The sequence below is a fragment of the Schistocerca cancellata genome, chromosome 5, assembly GCF_023864275.1.
Source record: "Schistocerca cancellata isolate TAMUIC-IGC-003103 chromosome 5, iqSchCanc2.1, whole genome shotgun sequence".
NCBI classification, from domain to species: domain Eukaryota; kingdom Metazoa; phylum Arthropoda; class Insecta; order Orthoptera; family Acrididae; genus Schistocerca; species Schistocerca cancellata.
The window spans coordinates 539,404,729-539,427,287 of NC_064630.1; the positions used below are offsets into that span (position 1 = coordinate 539,404,729).

The following is a 22,559-nucleotide window of genomic DNA, read 5'->3' on the forward strand; positions in this document are numbered from 1 at the left end:
AGCTATTTGGCAAGTGGTAGTTTTATTCTTAAGACTGCGCGGCTTTATGTACTGTAAATAGGTCTCAGTTCTTACAGATGCACGTTTTCCTTTGAAAAACACAATTCTAATCAAGTAATATTACACTGCTAACGTCAAATAAACAGTCCACCCGCAATAACTTAGGAGACAACAAATATGTTAAAAGTACCAGCTTTGTTTCTAGTTAACTAGATTAAATATAGCCTGTGTAAGCATGTACTGCACTAACCTGCACTGCTATAGTTTATTCTTAATGTAGTATACTGTTATAACTCAGTATGCAAAAGTAGTGATACGTTCTTACGTTGTAAATTCAAATAAAATGACACAAGCAGGGTATAAAACATAATTATGTTTATTTCTTTGCTTCCCACATATAGATTACATAGGGTGTCTCTCCTAAGAGTCGGCAGGGGCGTTTTCTCTGGTGTTCCAGCAGATGCTTACAATTTTGTTTCTGCACTGTGTAGCTAGAGTCAGACAAAATAAACAGCGCTCAACACGTCTTTCATGCGACGCCCAGTTTACTTTTGTTTCCCTTTGCAAACAAATGAGTTTTAAATCGGAATTTTACGCACCCACTCAATAGAGCGGTCCTGCTTAGTCCAGTGCGATATCTGTTTTATCGTTATGTGTTAATAGAGGATTTGTAACTCGAAGAGTTACTAGCGCTCCAGCAGCAACGACACCGCCCTGCAGCACTAACGACAGTGAGTCGCAGCTGGACTTCCGTTTACTCTTCGTGTTTTACAGTCCCTGTTAATACATATCGAGGATAGGAATACCGAACTAGACTAATTAGGGACCGCTCTATCGAATGCGAACGTAAAATTTCGATTGAAAAACCATTTTGTTTGTCACGGAAAATAAACCTACATTATCCGTCGATACGGGGCGTCGCATGAAAGACGTGATGAGCCCTATTTATTTTGGCTCACTCTAGTTACACAATGCAGAAACGAAATTGCAAATATCTGCTGAAACACGAGAGAAAATGCCCCTGCCGACTCTAAGGAGGCGCAATCGGCATATAATAATTTCATTGGGGTGATTAGATTGGACGTAGACGTGACTCAGTATTTGGCAGGTAAATAGAGAGATGAATGTATCCCACCTCATGATGCAATCAGTGATGCATAAATTTGTAGATGTCTGACGTGCAGCGACATGTTAATCCTTCAAGAGTGTTAGGAAAGTGTCGTGTGGTCGTTATTGACAGCCACTGTCGTTAGCTCCACATCTCTATGTAACAGTGGTTTTAGAGGCGACTTTTAGAGCAGCTGAACTAAGACTGTCCACGGCTTCCTCCTTAACTGCTCTCCAATTAAACCGCCACCTGGAGGTCAGAGGTCCCCTGTTATTCCAGCTGCAGTGGACATTCTCCGTGCTCCAGTGTTCATGCAGCATCTTTCGTCTATCGTAATTAGACTGTAGAAGTTGAGTTCAAGTTATTTTTCGATGTGTAGGCCAGGTAGCGTGAACACAGTTGAATGTTCATGGACGAACTTCCGAACAGAAGGAAAACCGTCCAATATGGACTGTAAAATTAGAATGGCAGTAAATAATAATAGACTTCGAAATCAATACATGAATCACACTCGAAGTCTGAAGACCAAGAATAAGACAGACGAACATGCACCACGAACGCAAAATCAGAATACCCTATTCGAAACAGAATAACATCGTAGCTTAAAGAGACTTCCAGTCGACTACATTAGTCTCTCAAACGTCACTGTTTCGAATTTTATTTCTTATTCATCCTCCCTTGTCCCTCAGGATGCCCAATTCATCATCCTATTGTCTTACAATTGTTCGGTCCCGGAGCTACGATGTTTCCGAACCGGGACGCATACTTGTTAGTGGCGTCAGCCGCCCCCCTCCCTCTCGAGCGTTTGAGATAGGACCTCAAAAATTAAAAAAAAATCGATGTCTAAAAATGTGTTCATTTTGTAGCACATATCTTTCTGAGGAGTTTAATGTATAAAACATATATTCGAGGAAATGGAAGACATGTTATTTGTCTTAAGTGCGCCAAAGTACCAAGGTGCAGTGGCACGTCCCTTCACACAGCATTGTTTTATAGCACGTCACCGTATTTCGCTCTGTGGAATTCAAATGTGTGTATTTTTTAATGGAAGCCACCAAACCCATATCCAGGACAGTAAAAATTTAAATGTCCTATGGTGCCTCTACTGCGCCCAATCAGTCGTTTTGACATCCTAGCCCCACTTTCTTTAAAAAAAACCTCACAATTAATACTCGGTGTGATGACTTCTGACCGGGAGAATGATAATTCTTCAGAAAATGTGCACTCTTTACTGCCGATTAACTAAAAACTTTCTTTCTGTGTCACATAAAATTGAATACAGAAAACATAGAATCAGTAAAGACAAGACACAAGCACGACAGTGCACATTTCTTCAGTCTTAAGGTCCCAGAATTTTTTCTCTCTAATCTTGCTACAGTTTTACATGGCGTGCTTTTCGTTCTGCAAGAGCATCTATTACCCCGTGAATGTCCGTCAAACGTTTTGCTACATGAAAAATCAAAATGTCATTGTCCAGTACTAAAAAAGCTGTTAACAGGAATAGTACCCAGGACAGGTGTGGTTTCTCAGTTTGATTACGCCTATTTTGTCACGGACTGCTAGATAAAACGAAGCAGCCCGTTATAAAATTACAGTTGTAAGACACGACTAATAAGCGGGACTTTTTTGGCACAAATGGTCATTTTTATCTATCTCATTTACATAAATAACACTACAAAATATGATTCGGGAAGTACCAATATCAAATGCCAATTAAGCCTACTGCAAGCAAAAAGTTTTATGTTTGGAAACAGTTTCACATTACATTCATACTCTCCAGTTTCTGAAGGATGAGATCGAAAAGTAGTATTAGTACGAAATTTTTACAGAAATTTGGAATCGTCGTATTCTTCCATATAATTTGTGTAAAATCCCCCCTTCTTCACCTTCCTCGTTTTAACAATCATGGAATCACTGATTCTATAATTGTTCCTACTATTGTCAAAACGTATTCTCCGGTTAACTTCACTAACTATGTCAGAATCATCAGTTCTGTTATCCCGCGTTTGTTTTACCGGTTGTGCGTTATTACGTGTTCGTGCAACGCGTTTTCCACGCTATTCTAAGAATAGAACTGAGCGGCTGCTAACCGGGGACCGTACAACTGACCCTTACTAGTGCAGTGATCTGCTAAAAATTTTCTATCAAAATTTCATTTTCTTCCATACACCGAGAAGATAATACGTAATGTTTCTTGCCTGTTATTTCTGTTAATCGTTTTCCCTCTCTCATAGTCAGAATCTACGGATTTCACAAATAATTATAACAACGCTTATCATTCGCACACCCAAGCAACCACATAAACAAAAAGCGATTGGCATTAACCGATTCGAGTTTATTCGAGGCAGCTCGTATAGCCCCGTCCACTTTTGTGTGCGGGAAAGTTCTTGGATAAATTCTAGTGTCCGATTCCACTGGTCAGCTTTGAGAAATGACATCATACAAGAGGCAAGGACGCTAGATGGAGGCAATATTTGAAAGCAGCGGATGATGGTAGTAAACAAAGGAATGTAGCACACGATAAAATTACAGTCACAATTCAAGCTTTTATTTACTTAGGCACGAATTATATCGAAACGGACTGAAGATAACGGAGATAAATGAGAGTAAAACCAAAGAGAAATACTTATGCGTGAAATAAACTACTGTACAACACTGTACTGTAATTTATCCGAGTATGACAGGCACAGAGAACCTTTAAATAATATTCATTACATCATAGCGGGTGCTGAAGTCGTAATATTATAAAACAGCGTTAGTTTATAACAATACTTATTGAATCTAACGGGGTTACCGCTGACGAGTGGGGGTTTAGGACGGGGAGAAACTAAAATGTAATACAACTACGGGAAAATGAAATAAATAATAACGTATATGAAACAGCAGCATGAAATCCGGAGAAACTGACACAAAAATCCTAAAACAAAAGCGAGTAACCAAACAACAAAATTCACAAAAAGTAACAAATGTTGGACTCGATAACTAGAATTGACATTAATTCCAGTTACCGATTCCAATATTACTTACTTTTGAGCAGGAATTCAGAGATTCTATTACATTCCAGTGCACACACCTGCTGCAAAAACGAACAGTGCACTAGTTGAAATCGGTAACTAGAACTGACCTCTTATAAAGTTAGATACCGATTGTAATATTTGTCACTTTTCCCAGTATTTTAGAGAGAATTACAAACGTAGAAATCTTGTTAAATTTCGGTGTACACATCTGCTAGATATACGATTTAAATAATGAACCATGGAATTGTTGGAATCGATAACGAGCATTGACCTATACAGGTGGCCAATTCTAGTTACCGATTCCATCCATTCGATGGTTCATAATTTTGGACACGTTTGCAGTAAATGTGTGAACTCGGTTTTTGTAGGATTGGTAGAGTTCTTATTTATCGGTGAACTACTGCGACAAAGTCAAAAGTAGTGAAGAGAGTAATACCGAATGTAGAAAATATGTAGCATTATATTGCACACATTTGTTGCAGAAATGGTCTAAATCACAAATCGTGGGATGGTAGGAATCGGTAACTAGATTTGACCTATGTAGCTTAATTCTAGTTACCGATTCCAATATTTGTTTTATTTTGTGCATTTTCATTATTTGTCTCTTGGCGTTTCGTTTAGGATTTCTGGGTCGGTTTCTGGGCATTTCACGCTCCTGTTATGTTTTTGTTTTTCTTACATTTTATCATTTATTTCATCTTTCCCGTTGTTGTGTTACATTTTAGTTTCTCCAATCCCAAAGCCCCCAATTTCCCTCAGTAGTTCTATTAATTCAATAATTATTTAATAATAAATTAACGCTATTTCAAAATATTACGAATTCACAATGTATACACTGTAATGGCTATAAAGGTTCTCTGTACTTTGCTCACTCGCATAAATTACAACAATAATTTATTTCAGACACGTATCTTCCTCTTTCTTATTCTTATTTACTTTCTTACTTTCATATCTTTTCGAGATAATTCGTGGCTGAGTAATTAATCACGTGAACTGTGATTGTAAATTTATCGTATGCTACATTCCTTTGTTTACGATTATGATGGTTGCTTTCAAAGACTGCCTCTGTGTAGAGTCTTGTCTTAGGTTTGACGTCACTGCTCAGAGCCGACGTGTGGGATGGACACTAGGATTGACCCACGTTTTTTTTTTTCTCTAGATGCGACGGGGATTCCCCTGGCAGAGTCATTACGCATTGAAAAATCAACTTATGATTCGTTCAGATGACACCCTACAATGTTTTCAAAAATAATCAAAAATCAACAGGAATGTGTTTCGAAAATCATATGAACAATAGATAGACCAACATCCCTGGATGCTTCGTGAAACAAGGCTTTTTTCTTCGAGAACATGAAATTGGAGCCCCCAATATTCCTGCAAGGGGCAGATAATCAGGTTTGCCCCTACTGCCCCCCCCCCCCTTCCCAGATCCGGTCCGGCCCTGTGTACAATTTCATCAGTGTTGGGCTACTCCACCCTGCTAGCCTTGGTTACTAGGTACTAACTTTTCGATCCAGTTTCGAAAAATCCCTTAGCAGTGACGAACACACTCTAACTGAACACGGCAACGTCCCTGTGGCAGTCCCAAGACATCAACGTGCGCCAGCCACTGCACGCTGCAAGTTCCCTATCAGCTAATGTGCCAGATTTTGTCGAGAACCGTCCGTATACGCAGGCAGATGAGCAGACTCCACATTACTAAGTTACATAAAAGGCTGTTACTCAACAGCACGTCTGTTTATTTGGAAAGGGAATTCCTCTAAACGACTCTCCTTATATGTCTCGCATCTTCGGGAGCTTGGCAGCATCTCTCTTTGCCACTCATTGTTTAGATGGAATATTCCTTTCAGACCAAAGCACAGGAGTTGAAAATTGCACCTGTCAGTCTTCTAAGGCTTTGGTGGATGCCTAACGATAGCAAGGTGCGGCTTAATTGGAACCCCATTGTTCAGAAGTTTTGGCCGCGTAGTACCGCAATATAGGTAACTTTCTAATATTTCCTGGCTTCTGTTAATGTCTACTGTAAATTGTTGCCAATCTCTGTGAGTTGTCCTATTTGATACGATTAACTGAAGACGATAAATGAATGAGTGAATGAAGCTACCTATCGATCCGTGATGTGAAAGGTGTGCTTAGTTACGCATTCAATTTTAACAATGTTCTCACATAAATATATTTCGCAATTCTGAGAGTTTCCATACTGAATTCCGTTCCACTATGAACTACAGGTAGGAAGTTTTCCAACAAATTTTTCGAATGCACAGATTTATTACTGTTTGTGATGCTGTGGTGACTCTGATGAGAAATATTGAATAGAAATTATAATGAAGGGCAGCTGCAAATTCCTGCTGCAGTATTCTTTGTATAAATCACAAATGTGGTTACAAGACTGTAAAATACATGAAACATTCAAGAGATTAATTAGCTTTCCAATTAATAATCACTAATACGTTACTGTTTTGCAGAAAAGCAACTGCTGATATTCCGAAGTGGAAGCTAGACGTCTATTAGGTTACCTATTATGATGAAATTAATTGATATTGGCTCCACAACATACGATGAACAGAATTTGTGGCACTGGAAAGTCAGTCCAGTAGTAAAGATGTTTAAATGTGTAGTGTTAATCAGTGGAGTAGAGGTGTTTACTAGAACTGAGGCATTACTCCCTATGAGGATGTGAGGAATCATTTTTGGTGCTAGTTAGGATTATCTAAGGAAAGAATCCTTTTCATGGATGAGTCAGCTGTCTCATGGTTGTATAGTAAACTCGCTGGAGGAATTGTACACTGAATTCCGAATCCCTACCCCATCAAAAGTAACAGATCACCACTGTATAATGCGGCATTCATAACTACAAGTCACAAGAGGCGGACCCACTATTGTGAAATGAGGCAGGGAATATTGTGTTCGTAGTAACAAAAGAAAGGAGGTCAGTGACTAGTCATTCGATTTCACGAGAGTGACAAACCCATCAGGAGCATTTAAACCTCTGTAAAGCTGTCCAGGGCGACTGTTGACGATGTGATTATGAAGTGCAAACGCAAAGAAACAACCACTGCTAAACCAAGACTAGACAGACCTTTTGTACTGACGGACAGGTACCATCGATCATTGCGGAAGGAGGTGGCGAAACTTCGCATGAAATCAGTGCAAGTAATCACCGGTGAGTTCCAAAGTGTGTACTATATCATATCTAGTCCCGTTAATTTGTAGTCCACTGCCTCGCAGCTACAAACGTTTCGTCCCCGTGAGTTTCCCTTGCTCATAACAACTAGCGACCACCACAGTGGCATTGTGCACTCAATAGACCAAGCGGAACTCTGCTCTCCAAAAATAAGGTTTTGGTTCAATCAACTACTTTCGAAAAAGACGTACTCCCATTTTTCCCTTAAATACTTGCAGTCCCTACTCGTTACAACTCCGCGAATTGGGCTCATTGTGACCACCCCGTTCTGACTTTAATGGAGCTCAAAAGTGCTCAAATTCACGTACCGATCCCCTTTTTCCTATACTTTCATAACTTTCCCAACTGTCGCCATCTTCATCGGGTAAGTGTGCATTGTGTAGTAGCTAAATTCTGCGTGTTTCCCGGCTGCTGGTATTTTTTTCTGATACGTATAATCGCGCCCTATCTGTATCTACATCCACTATTGCACTATGGTACTAATTGGTAAGTTCTGGCTACTCGGTTCCAACAGATGGCTATTCTTCTTGCACCTATCTCAACCCCTTCCGAAATTACTCTGGTGACAGCAATACATGACATAATTGACCATGTAGTGCCTGATTGACTGCCTCCTGCAAATTTGTTAGTTTAACCCTTGCGTCCCAGATGACTGCAATAAACTTGTCAAAGTTTACATTGGATCTGATACCTGCATACGTGCTTGCACTGACTCACAATTTCTGTTCAGATTACTAGCTTAAGTCCTGGCATAATCCTCGACTTCCTAATCAGTTGGCGGAGCATGTATGTATGTGTGTGTGTTTGTGTGTTTGTGTTGTTCAGCAAACCGCTCTTCAAGTTCATAATTTAGGTTTAATGCCGCTCTATAATCGCCTTATTCGCTTCTGCTAACCTCCTTGCGGCTTCTGCCGTTTCATTCAATTTGATGACTTCTCTTGTGTCAACTGTTGCACAATTATCATCAATATTGTGCCCCCAGGATCTATCCACTCCCATCTTAAGCTCGTAATCTCATGCGTAACTACTTCACTTAAAGGTGCATCTGCAAGAGGTGATAGAAGTAGTTCCGCACGAGATTAGGAGCTTAAGAAGGAAATGAATAGATTCTGGGGGCAGAATATTGAGGATAATTTTGCAACAGCTGAAGTGTGTTTGATTACTAATGAAACGGCCCTTGGTCGCAGGTTCGAACCACGCCACCATTTAAGCTTTGAATAAAAATCGTCACGAACAGCGGCCGACGTCAGAGATAAGAAATCGCCCTCGTCCTGCCAACGGGCTTGCCAAAAAGGGTACTCTCTTGCTCAGGCCCTTGTGGTGCTAAACTGCCCCTAAAGGCGGAATCAGCAATGGTCAAGGGCGTGAGGATGCAGAAGGTAATGGAACCACTGCATTAAGGACACATGCTGTATGTCCACATGACATGTGGCCTGTAATGAAAAAAATGTCATGATGATCTCTTCATTGGCAAACGATTCCGGAACAGTCCCCCATTCGGATCTGTGGGAGAGGACTGCCAGTGGGAGATGACCATGAGGAAAAAAAATTGAAGAACCAATGTCAGAAGTTTAAAAACGGTAAGGAAACTATAAAAAATGAAAAGGAAAATGCTGAGGCTCAATCTAGATATAATGTGGTGTCAATAAATTGAAATGGAAATAAGACTAGGATTTCATGTAAGATTAGTACAGGGTAATATCAAAATCAGCAGAAAGTGGTGTAATGAAAGTAGGATTCATTACGAGTGGGATGGTAGGGCAGAGAGTGAGGTACTTTGAAGAGCTCATTGATAGGGTTCTTTTCATCAGAATCGACACCAAACCGACGCCGACAACAATGTTTCACATGTACATGTCGACATCACAAGCCGAAGATGAAGAAACAGGGAAAGTACGAGGAGAGAACATTTAAATGGCAATTCAGTACTTGGTGAGAGATAAAATCTAATAGACGCGGAAGACTGGAATGCGGTTTTAGGGTGAGGAGTAGCAGGAAGAGTTACAGGAGTATATGTGCTTGGTGATGCGAATGAAAGAGGAGAAAGGCTAATTGAATCCTGTAATAAACTTCATCTAATAATAGCGAATACTCTATTCAAGAATGACAAGGGGAGGAGGTATACTTGGGAAAGGACAGGTGACACGGGAAGATTTCAGTTACATCACATCATGGTCAGACAGAGAGTCCGAACTCAGATACTGGATTGTAAGGGGTACCCAGGAGCAGATACAGACTCAGATCACAATGTAGTAGTGATGTATAATAGGTTGAAGTTTAAGAGATTAGTCAGGAAGAATCAATACACAAAGAAGTGGGATGCAGAAGTACTAAGGAATGACGAGACACGCATGAAGGTCTCTGATGCTGTAGATACAGCGATAAGAAATAGCTCCGTAGGCCTTACATTTGAAGAGGAATGGGCATCTCTAAAAAGAGCCGTCACAGTAGTTGGAAACAAAAACATATGTACAAAGAAGGTAAATGCGAAGAGACGATGGGTAACAGAAAAATACTTCAACTGATCGATGAAAGAAGGAAGTACAAAACGTTCAGGGACTTTCAGGAATACAGAAATAAAAGTTTCTGAGGAATGAAATAAATAGCAATTGGAGGGAACCTAAATTGAAATGGCTGCTTGAAAAATGTGAAGATATCGAAAAAGAAATGATTGTCGGAAAGACTGACTCAGCAGATAGGAAATTCTAAACAACCTTCGCTGAAATTAAAAGCAGGGGTGGTAATATTGAGAGTGCAACGGGGATTTCACTGTTAAGTACATAGGAGAGAACGGATGGGTGGAAAAAGTACACTGAAGGCCTCTATGAGGGGAAATATTTGTCTTATGTGATAGAAGAAGAAACAAGAGTCGGTTTAGAAGAGACCGGGAGTCCAGTATTGGAATCAGAATTTGAAAGAGCTTTGGAATACTTCAAATAAGACAGAAGGTATAGATAATATCCTATCAGAATTTCTAAAATAATTGGATGAAGAGGCTATAAAACGATTATTCACGTCAGTGTGTAGAACGTATGAGTCTGGTGACATACCATCTGACTTTCGGAAAAATGTCATCCACACAATTTCTAAGAGTGCAAGAGCTGACAAGTACGAGATTTATCGCACAACCATCTTAACAGCTCGTGCATCCAAGTTGACGACAAGAATAATATTCTGACAAAAATAGGGGTAAGCCATAGGGAGAGACGAGTGCAAGAGCCAAGAGGGAATAACAGAAGTGGGCGACCAAGGACGTGCCAGGATTAAAAAGGTGTAAGACAGGGATGTAGTGTTTCGCCCTGACTGTTCAAGAAGTTTCAGGAGTGGAATTAAAATTCGAGGTGAAAGGATATCAATGATAATATTCGCTGATGACATTGCTATCCTGAGTAATGTGAAGAGGAATTACATGATCTGCTGAATGGAATGAACATTCTAATGAGTAGAGAATATGGATTCAGAGTAAATTTAAGAAAGGCGAAAGTAATGAGAAGTAGCAGCAATGAGAACAGCGAGAAACTTAACATCTGGATTGATGGCCACGAAACAGAAAAGGTTAAGGAATTCTACTACCCAGACAGCAAAATAACCTATGACGGCGGAGAAAGAAGGACATAAAAAAAGACTAGCAGTGACAAAAATAATTCCTAGTCAAGAGAAGTGTACTAGTATCAAACACAACTCACAATTTGCGGAAGAAATTTCTGACAATGTACGTTTGGAGCACAGAATTGCGAGGAAGTGAAACAAGGACTGTAGGAAAACTCGGAAACAAGACAATCCAAGTATTTGAGATGTGTTGTTGCTGAAGAATATTAAAAATTAGGTGGACTGATAAGGTGAGAAATAATGACATTTTCCAGGGAATCGGCGAGGAAAGTAATGTATGAAAAACACTTACAAGATGGAAGGACATCTTATAAGGCATCTGGAAATAACATCCACGGTACTAGAGGGAGCTGTTGAGAGTAAAAACTATAGAGGAAGACCTGAGATACATCCAGTTGTGAATAATTGAGGACGGCGGTGCAAGTGATACTCTGAGATGTTGGCGCAGGATAGGAATTCGTGGCGGGCCGCATCAAACCACTCGGAAGACTGATTAAAAAAAATCTTCAGTTCTACATGAGGTATGCACGCCCTTCCTCGTGACCTCTGGACGGTGCAGTGGGCGTTGGCTGCTAGGACGACGCCCGGCGATGCTGTGTCACGACTCTGACCCAGCGGCGAAGTCAAGGCCACGGCCAATTGTGACAGTGCCGCTTCTCAGATGAGGAACACGCCAGGTGGTGGTCCCGCAGCTCTTCGTTCCTCTGTGGCGGAGACAGCAGGTCGTACAGGCGACGGACAGCGTCTTAACGCTGTGACGCCAAGTCCCTCTCTGCGCCTCAGTTTCACCAGCAACAGACACAGGCAGCATGCTGGCGGTGGTGTGGCACCAAGTCTCACGAGGGACCCAATGCGGTGGCAGACGCAACCTGGTCTCGAACCGGCTACTGCTGCTGGCGCTGCCAATCATCTCGCAGTCTGCCTCTGCTCCCGTCTCTTAATGCGGCTACTCGGCTATGACTCAGTCCCAGAATCGAATTACGTCTTTTCCTCAAATTCAGCCTCGTTTTATGTCCGTTTGTTTCTGTAAAACCTGGTCTCTAGTCACATCGCCCATATCAAAGAGATTCGTTCGAGGGTGGTGGTCACGACCAGATAACTATCCTGTCCCCACTTCGCACCTCGCTCTGAGCACATCTGAGGTCATCAGTCGCCTAGAACTTAGAACTACTTAAACGTAACTAAGCTAAGGACATCACACACATCAATGCCCGAGGCAGGATTCGAACCTGCGACCGTAGCGGTCGCGTGGTTCCAGACTGAAGCGCCTAGAACCGCTCGGCCACTCCGGCCGGTTGCTTCGTACCTCACTTGCGTATTTGTTATTGTGCTCTTCGTGTTGACGTATCTTAGCCGACAGCCAACACTGTTCCGCAGTAGTTGAGGCGGCCTCCGTGCTACTTTCAGTCACTGACACTAAAGGTTTGATTCTTTAACCTAAAATAGCGGATAGTGACACTATAACATGCAGACTGAAGCGACGAAAGATATTTGTACTAAATTGGAATTCGAACCTGAGTCTCCAGCCCACTAGACAAGTGCGATAATCACTAAGTCACCCTGGCACAGTGGCTTTCCAAAACTGCACAGGCTACCCTAAAACGATTCCTTCCGCACATCAAATTCGTATTCTCCCTTCACCCGACTTGATACTCCCCCAACATTCAAAGAATATTGCACATGCTCTCTGACTGTGTTGGAATAGTAACTCAGCATTGAACGAAACGTGAGATCCTGCCCGAAACCCAAACATAGATGCACTGATCAAATGTAAACATACAGTTCAGAGACATTTCCAAGTCTCAGACATTCGTGATGCATGCCTGCAAACTGAGGGAACAATGCAAATTTGTGGTAAAGCCAGTATTTCAACATGGGTCTTCTGCTCTCTAGGCCACTGTGCTAGGTCAGCGTGGAGAAGTGATTGGTGCATCTGCCCAGAAAACCGGATTCCTTGGTTCGAATCTCGTCTTGGTACAAATTTTCATTGGTCTCTTTCGTCTGCATAGATACATAACAGATGGTGGCGAGTTGGAAAGGTCTCTGGAATCATGTAGTTCCATTTCATTAAATATAGCTGAAAATTTATTGCCGATTGTAAACATTTATTCGTTGAAATCAATTTTTTCTGTATTCTGGAGTTTTTGTTTGTAAATGGCCTCAATTATGGCGACACTGTATACAGTGCTCGACTGTAATGGAGTATTTACCGTTGCTGTACTTACATATGTGTGTCACGTAGCTTCTAACATTCTTATAATGTGAGAATGCGGTGTGATTAGCTGCACCCATGAAATCCTTAAGCTTACAAATGTTCAAGACAGGAAAACAAAGGCCATTAGGTAGTAGACAACTCCCGTTACTAAAACTGATACTGTCTAAGGATCAGTGACTATGTGAAATAAATACTCTGCACAAAAGACATAGAATGTTAAGTTGTAGCTGCCACATGCTGCTGCTGCTACTGCTGCTGCTGTGTCGAACGCCATACAGCGCAAAGAAGTGAGGCACACAGCTACTCTTGCACTTGTAGTAGGCAGCCATTATTGGAGCTGCCCGAGGCTGCGTGAATATTGCTGAGGTGTCCGACGGCGTCTGCAGATATTACTATTGGACTCCCCGAGGCGTTGTGGCGACGCTGCAATGGCTATCTCCAATAGATTGCCGATATGGAAATTCCGCTACCGTTAATACGTTTATCGCTGGATTACGTCTTCGTAAAGCACTGCAGGCGGCAGGAATAAGTACCAGCACCGATGAGCTTGAAAGTCCGACGCATAAAATGAATACAGCTATGGAGCCTACTACTAAATGTTTTGTATCCCGCCTTCCGGGCACGTGGGTCTCCTCTTGTTATCTGTAACATAAGCCGAATGAAGGAAGCGAGTAGGAGCGCGTGAGGTAAAGCAGTTCGGTACTGCAAATACAGTTAAAGTACCTTTACTAGTGTATAAACATGTGCAAACATACTACATAACTTTAGGTGATGAGGACGTAGGTGCAAGGTCGTAGATGGTACACAGTCTCAATAGCAAACTAGATTAAAGTGAAGCTCTTGGTGAGCTGGGCAAAAGTGGAGCGGCGCTCGTAGAGCAGCACAGCGTCCGCTAGGGGGCGCTGCCGTCGGTCTAGATCGTCCGCTCTCGTAGTGCCAACCTACTAGCTTGCACCGACGCTGTGGCATCGTAGCTATCGATACCACAAAATGTATCTACCTAACCTCGTATGATGGTCACACTCTTAAGAATTGTCCTGAACAGCGCTACTCTTTAACGTGGACGCTTTCTTAATTGTGCGATGTATAGAAAAATGTATCACAATAACGATTCGTATGATTAGAGGAGGGAAGGTATATAAAGTACTACTATGTTTTGACCTGCATTTGTCTCGAAGATGATTCTGTTTTGTGATAATTGTACCTATACTTCCCGCCCGTTTTATTACACTTTATTCACAAATAAGTAGAACGATTTGAAGTACAGACTTCGAGGGAGCGCACCAGAGCACCAAATTCATTTTACGTGTGTTATCATGATGTGGATATACAGTACCTTAGTTAGACTTTATTAACTGAATTATTGATGGAACCTATTTTGCACTAGTTTATCAGAGATCGGGCCATAAATCAAAGAGAAGGAAAAGCAAATGCATAATGCTAGAGGACAAAAGCCCCACATGTAGTCCAAAAATATTCTCCATCTCAACGGAATCAATCTAAATATCACATGTAGTACGATGAATAGCCGGCCGCGATGGCCGAGCGGTTCTAGGCGCTTCATTCCGGAAGCACGCGGCTGCTACGGTCTCAGGTTCGAAACCTGTCTCGGGCATGGATGTGTGTGCGATATTATGTAGTTCTAAGTTCTAGGGGACTGATGGCCTCAGATGTTAAGTCCCATAGTGCTGAGAGCCATTTGAACCATTTTGAACCAGGTGCAGATGTGACGGGTGGACGCCACTATAGTGGGATGCGAGAATGTGCCACTCACAGGCAGAAAGAAACCTCCTAAGAACTTGTGAGAAAACATAGTCATATCAGTACGATGAAATGGTTGGGTCATTAAAAATGTGCTTTGCTGATGATGTGAAACTGTGCATTCCATCGCATTTCCTATATCCATCTAAGCGGAATAGAAACAAACACCATCCCAACAGGCGTCAAAGACCCAACCGCACCGACCGGCCGGCGTGTCATCCTAAGCCCTTAGGCGTCACCAGATGTAGTGTTCAGCACACCACTCTCCTGGCCGTTATCAGTTTTCGTGACCGATGTAGCGACTTCTCAATCGAGTAGCTCCTCAACTGGCATCATAGGAGTTGAGTGTACTCTGCTTCCCAGCAGCACTCGGCAGACCTGGATGGTAATTTAGCCAAGTGCTAGTCAAGCCCGACAGCGCTTAACTTCGCTGATCTGATGGGAACCGATGTTACCACTGCGGAAAGGCCTTGGCAAGTACCGAATGTGTCACCCCGAAATGTATTTTAAATTTATTGTAACTTAGAGTGGCATCTATTGTTTGGTCAGCAGAGTCTTAAATTGTCGGGATTTGAATATTCTGGTACGTCTGTAGGCTTTAGTGGACAAATAGAGTATTCCTAAAATTAATATGGTTTACAGACCGTGTCGTGCTGTTAAGCCACCGTTTCGGCCACTACTGCTTGTGACTTTGATCAGAGTATGTAATGATAGACAATACCCAACATAACGTGAAGTGCCGGCCAGAGTGGCCGAGCGGTTCTAGGCGCTGCAGTCTGGAACCGCGCGACCACTACGGTCACAGGTTCGATTCCTGCCTCGGGCATGGATGTGTGTGATTTCGTTAGGATAGTTAAATTTAAGTAGTTCTAAGTTCTAGGGGACTGATGACCACAGAAGTTACGTCTCATAGTGCTCAGAGCCATTTGAACCATTTATACAGAAGAAAAAAATGTGAAGTTATACATTGAAACATTGATCCATTTACAAAGATGATGCAGTTCAAACGTCAGAAAAATTGTTTGGAAGTTATACCATGTTTAGTTTTATTTTTCAAGTATGTGCGTATTCCCTAGATGTAATTCATATTCCACATGAGAACGTTTGCCGGCCGGAGTGGCCGTGCGGTTCTGGGCGCTACAGTCTTGAACCGAGAGACCGCTACGGTTGCAGGTTCGAATCCTGCCTCGTGCATGGATGTGTGTGATGTCCTAGGTTAGCTAGGTTTAATTAGTTCTAAGTTCTAGGCGACTGATGACCTGAGAAGTTAAGTCACATAGTGCTTAGAGCCATTTTTTCAGAACGTTTGATGATTGTTTGATATGGCTTACCATGAAGGGCAACAAAAGGGTTGCATAATATCGTCGACGTACTGCTGCCTCGAATGACAACCAGAGAAATGCTACTATGAAATGGAATGGCTCTTCAGACTATCACTCTTGGCGACGATCAGGTTGGGATCCCACAACAGTCTGGGATGACCCCAGGCAGGAGTCGCAGGTCATCAGGGATCCGTTCGAAGTCGTACTCATTACTGAAGACATTTCGACTCCAGTCAATAAGATTCCAGATCGAAGACGTGCCTGGAGATGCCCAGGACAGCAGTGGTATACCAACCTGAATATCGACCTCTGTACGGCCAGACAACCAAGAATGGTGGTCTAGACTGCCATTTCATTTCATAGCAGAATCTTTTTCGTTGTCATCCGCGCAACTCTCACAACATTGCGGTATTCTGCGACGCGTTTTGTTACCCTTCAAGAAAAGCCACCCTGTATTTACATTCCAGTAACACAATTTGCTCTATGCGACTGGTCCCGGCGAGGGCTCGAGTCCTCCCACGGGCATGGATGTATGTGTTGGTCCTTAGGATAATTTAGACTAAGTAGTGTGTAAGCTTAGGGACTCATGACCTTAGCAGTTAAGCCCAAGATTTCACACACATTTGAACAGCACAATTTGTTCGAGCACATGACGACTCTTCGTGATTGCCAACCCAACCTCAGCCAGCAAGATCTCCGGGCCTCTCCCCAACTGAGAATGTTTCTACATTTACATCTACATACATACCCCGCAATCCACAAAACGGTGCGTGGTGGAGGGTACCTCGTACCACAACTAGCATCTTATCTTTGTGGTTTTTCCGCGAAATATAAGTTGGCGGCAGTAAAATTGTACTGCAGTCAGCCTCAAATGCTGGTTCTCAAAATTTCCTCAGTAGCGATTCACGAAAAGAACGCCTCTTTTCCTCCAGAGACTACCATCCGATTTCCTGAAGCATTTCCGTAACACTCGCGTGATGATCAAACCTACCAGTAACCAATCTAGCAGCCCTCCTCTGCATTGCTTCTATGTCCTCCCTCAATCCGACCTGATAGGGATCCCAAATGCTCGAGCAGTACTCAAGAATAGGTCGTATTAGTGTTTTATAAGCGGTCTCTTTTACAGACGAACAACATCTTCCCAAAATTCTACCAATGAACCGAAGACGACTATCCGCCATCCCCACAACTGCCATTAAATGCTTGTCCCACTTCATATCGCTCTGCAATGATACGCCCAAATATTTAATCGACGTGACTGTATCAAGTGCTACACTACTAATGGAGTATTCAAACATAACGAAATTCGTTTTCTTATTCATCTGCATTAATTTACATTTATCTATATTCAGAGTTAGCTGGCATTCTTCACACCAGTCACAAATCCTGTACAAGTCATCTTGTATCCTCCTACAGTCACTCAACGACGACACCTTCATGTGCTCCACAGCATCATCAGAAAACAGCCGCACATTGCTATCCACCCTATCCAAAAGATCATTTATGTAGATAGAAAACAACAGTGGACCTGCCACACTTCCCTGGGGTATTCCAGATGATACCCTCACCTCCGATGAACACTCACCATCCAGGACAACGTACTTGGTTCTATTACATAAGAAGTCTTCGAGCCACTCACATATTTGGAAACCAATTCCATATGCTCGTCCCTTAGTTAGGAGTCTGCAGTGGGGCACCGAGTCAAACGCTTTCCGGAAGTCAAGGAATATGGCATCCGTCTGATACCCTTCATTCATGGTTCGCAAGATATCATGCGAGAAAAGAGCGAGTTGCGTTTCGCAGGAGCGATGCTTTCTAAAGCCGTGCTGATGCATGACAGCAACTTCTCTGTCTCAAGGAGATTCATTATATTCGAACTGAGAAAGTTTGTAGCATTATGGTCAGGGACCTCCAACTATATCGATATCTTGACGCTCTAACGCGTCTACCAGGAGGACGTCCAACAACCCGGTCAATCAATACCAAGCCGAATAACTGCTAGCATAAGGGCCAGAGGTGGACCAACGCTTTATTGACTTGCTTAGTTTGAGAAGTTCTTTCTCTTCAATAGATCATTCAGCTTCTCTGAAGCTGTTCAAATAGCTCGAAGCACTATGGGACTTAACATTTGCGGTCATCAGTCTCCTAGACTTAGAACTAATTAAAGCTAACTAACGTAAGGACATCATACACATCCACGCCCAATTCACGATTCGAACCTGCGACCGTATAAGTCGCGCGGTTCCGGATTGAAGCGCCTAGAAGAACTCTGTCACAGCGGCCGGCCTCTGAAGCTGTAATCATTTATTTTTCTGTACTTGTACATCACATCTACAGACCTCCATCCCATTCGGATAATTCTTTCACGTTGTGCCTTTTCTCTTTAATGACTTACAGTATATTTGCAACTCATTTCTTAGGTAAATCTATGTCTTTCCATCTCTCCATCTGACGATTCCAAATGATCAAAAACTCTGCTTCCGTTACAGACCTCTTTGTTACATTTTTTGCTTTCATATGGTTACCGACTTCTCTCTATCTTATATGGTATCCGTCTCATAAAGGTAGCTTTATCTTGCATTTTTTGAACGTATTTGTTGTCCCCAGATACTATGTCAGCGGGGTACTTGAGACCAAGCAACGCACAATGTAAGTGCTGACTAGTACATTCACTGGAGGAAGTCTTAGTAGGGCAAGAAGAAATAGACTACTATCTGATTGTCCAAAAGCGGCATGTTGCACCTGCAAACTCATTTATTGTGCTAACATCGAAGTGAAATAATAGCTTTTCGTGCTGCCTGGTTAGAGTAGTTACGTTTTAAGCGAGATTATTTACATTAAAAAAATGTTCAAATGTGTGTGAAATCCTATGGGACTTAACTGCTAAGGTTATCAGTCCCTACGCTTACACATTACTTAACCTAAATTATCCTAAGGACAAAAACACACACCCACGCCTGAGGGAGGACTCGAACCTCCGCCGGGATCAGCCGCACAGTATTTACATTACCTCGATTTTGCGGAAGAATAAAATCTATCTGCTTGGACTTATGGACTCTGTTCTATATGATAAAATTATAGGTAAGATCCTTGACAATTAGGTCATACAACATAGAGGACACGTATTCCATTGCAACAACGCTTTCTGTAAACGAGTTCCTTAGCACTGGCATGCGTACTGAATCCTTCATGTAAGAATTACAGTTACGAGAGCAGATAGACAGACAGATACGTCATTTATTCATCCCTGAATATGTCCTTGATTGACTGATGAAGTTCTCTTTGAGCAGCAAGTGAAGGAGAAAACACATTAAGATCTAGTCTGTGGGAGAGCCTGACGGTCAATGTGTCATGTGGCATCACCCATATGATTACGTAGATTTTCGTGTACAACACATATTTTTGGCGTGGTAAAATATTTTTCTAATCAGAACAAGGAACTCCGGATAAGTGCGAGTAAGACTGTTCTGTACAAACATAATTAAGTTTATATAATAATTTTCTGTTGCTGAATGACCTGGAGCAAGTCTTTCTACTGTGCAGCACTCCATCGACTAGCTTGTTCTCAACCTCTTCAGAGAATAAATTGGAATTTATTGTATATTATTGCTAAGTATCACTGTAACACTGGTATAGGGAAGTGTACTAATCGTTAGCAGAATTCTTGTAACTACAAATTGCTGCTATAGATTGTGTCGTCGCCAAGTTTCATTGTTAGAACTTTTGTCTGTATTGTCACAACGACTTTGTTCGTACCTGCTCACAGACAACACAGTTACCAGATTCGCAAAGTAGATTGCCTTCGTAACTTCCCCCACACACCATGTCGACTACTTGCCATCACAAACTTCGTTTTGCCACATCACATACGAAGCACATGTCTCGAGATCATTCCCCAGTGGAAAACGATTGTAACACTATGGACAGGGCCCTCCGACTAGCTCGGGATTTTGACCATCTAACGTATCAAGTGCACATAATTTGACATCATAATTATAATGAGGACATACAATTACTATACCAATCAGTGTCAAGCAGAGCGACTGTCAGAAATTGGCCAACGAGTTATTGATTTGCTCAGTTTGCGAAGCTCCTTCTCCTGAATATATCATCCAGTTTTTCTGATATTGTAATAATTTTTGTTCTCTGTAGGTAATTCACATCTGCGGATTTCCTTCCCATTCGCATATTTCCTTAGTGGTGCATAGTTTTCTTCTTTTCTCTGTGTGTGGTGTCCTTTTTCAGCACCGTTTTGTACATAGTTATACAGATATTGCTTGGAATGCCTATTCCCTGCTGGTCTGTTTCCAGGAAGAAGACGATGCTGAGGGCCTGGTGAGCGAGGAGGAGCCAGTGACAGCTGCCACACCCGCTCCAGCGGCGCTCCTGGCGCTGCTGATCAACCGCCTGGGTCTGGTTGCGTCGACAGCCACCTGTGTCGCCGCCCTCTCCGTCAGACTCATGGCTTAACTCTCACCTCCCTGCCACATACTAACCACCCATATGGATATCTGTGGACGTCGACTGCCTTCCTAAAATAATTTTGCATTTACGGACGTCTAAAATGAAAAGTGCTTCTATTCCGTCCAATGAGAAGGGTCCCTCTTCAGGTCTGAATTCAAACTGTCTTACTTTTGGTGAGTCTTACGTTGTTGAGCAGATCGTTTAAGCAAAGGGTCGACACTTACGCTTTGCTGTCAGTGCTATTCCAAGTTCAGACCAGTCATCAACCAACAGCTACAGCTACCAGATGAGAGAACCACTACCTTTTGAATTGTCGAAGAGGGCCAGTATTTATTGAACTGTGGAACAAACGGAGGGGTGGCAATTTGAATGTGAATTTGCCTTACTTTAAATGGTCAAGTGGCTCTGTGGGAGAATTACTGTATGCGAAAAAAAAAAAAAAACCTTACCTGTTGTCGAGTCCCCGTTCCGTAGAGCAATTCAACTCCCTTAACACGATTGGAACTTCGTGTACTCAGTGTATCAGCATCGAGAAATTCGGTCTCCCGTCCACTTTCCGTCACTGTGGACTTTTGCATCGCTTTCGTTTTTTTTCGCCTGTCAAAGGATCCTTTACGTTTCGCTATTGTTATCAGTGACGCACAGATATTCTTCAGTTGTTATAGAAGTCTGAGTATCTTACTGGGACAGCTTTCTTTCACTGCCATGAAGAACCGCCTTACAGGTTTGTAGCGTTATGGTACCATCGTTGTTTCCCAGTTACAGTTTTGGTGGCAAGCTGGATGCCATATAGATAATCTTGGGCCTACAGTGGATAAAAAAGTGAAAAGTTTGAACGTAGCACGGTCTTAATCCATCGACTTGTTACTTTCATTAATTGATAATCACAAGGAAATTAGAGACTGCCACGCCATATCATCTAGTCAGAGTAATGTCCTTCACAGTGAAAATGAAAATAAAAAAAATTGAAAAAGGTAATCAAGTTAATATAATGTAATTCCATCTTTGTTCCAAAGTGTTTTCTGTGTTCCGCCTATTACATTTGCGCCTCTGTATAAGACAAATTCTTAATCTTCATATTATTTTTGAATATATGAGAAAAAGTACTACCACAGCTGTATCTTGATAACGTCTTTATTGTCTTACATGACTAGTTTCGGTGGCACATTACCACCATTTTCAGATTTCATCACTGCTAAAAGAGTAACAGATTTCCTTGGGCCATTTATTGTGGAGCCCTTGGTACTAGTACATGCGGGCATTGTAGACAGCCAGGTGTCGAATAGAGACTTTTGAGGAAAGATAGCCCATGTGTACTAGGACTAGGACTCCACAATAAATGCGCCAAAGAAATGTATTACTTTCTCGGCAGTGATGCAACCTGAGGACGGCAGTAATGTGCCGCCGCAACTAGTCGTGGGAGATAATAAAGAGAGTCTCAATATATAGCTGTGGTAGTACTTTTTTTCATATATGTCATCAGTTGACGTCTCTCGTCCACGCAGTAGGATGGACATCCATCAATTATTTTTATATGTTTTTTGTACTTCATTCACAGAGCTGCAAATTTAATCATATTCCACACGTAGACAAATTTAACTGTGAACTGCAAAAAAGAAGAATATACGAAAATATGTATACTGTACGTTCATTCTTGTTTCGTAAATATTTGTGTTTATTACTGTACTTTTTAGGTAAAACGAATCACTTTCTCGCTGAAGTTACTTGATTCCACAGCTCTCGAAACACCGAAGTTATTTAAGAGTCAGCAATTATTCAATATGACAAAGTGATCTGACAGTATTACACCTGGAACACAATTTCTAGGCAAACTGTATTAGACAATATCAGTGGTATCCGAGAAGAAAACGTGTTGCAC

General features: G+C 42.0%; 1 protein-coding gene across 1 annotated transcript in view; it reads left to right on the top strand.

The window, feature by feature from the left end:
• Positions 1-22,294, top strand: part of LOC126188322 (neuronal acetylcholine receptor subunit beta-3-like) — a 126,035-nt gene extending 103,741 nt beyond the window's left edge. The window contains exon 9 of the mRNA XM_049929916.1: positions 20,528-22,294. Within this exon, the coding sequence (XP_049785873.1) occupies positions 20,528-20,686 (159 nt within the window). The 3' untranslated portion in view covers positions 20,687-22,294. The remainder of the gene's footprint in view (positions 1-20,527) is intronic.
• The last annotated feature ends 265 nt before the right edge of the window (positions 22,295-22,559 follow it).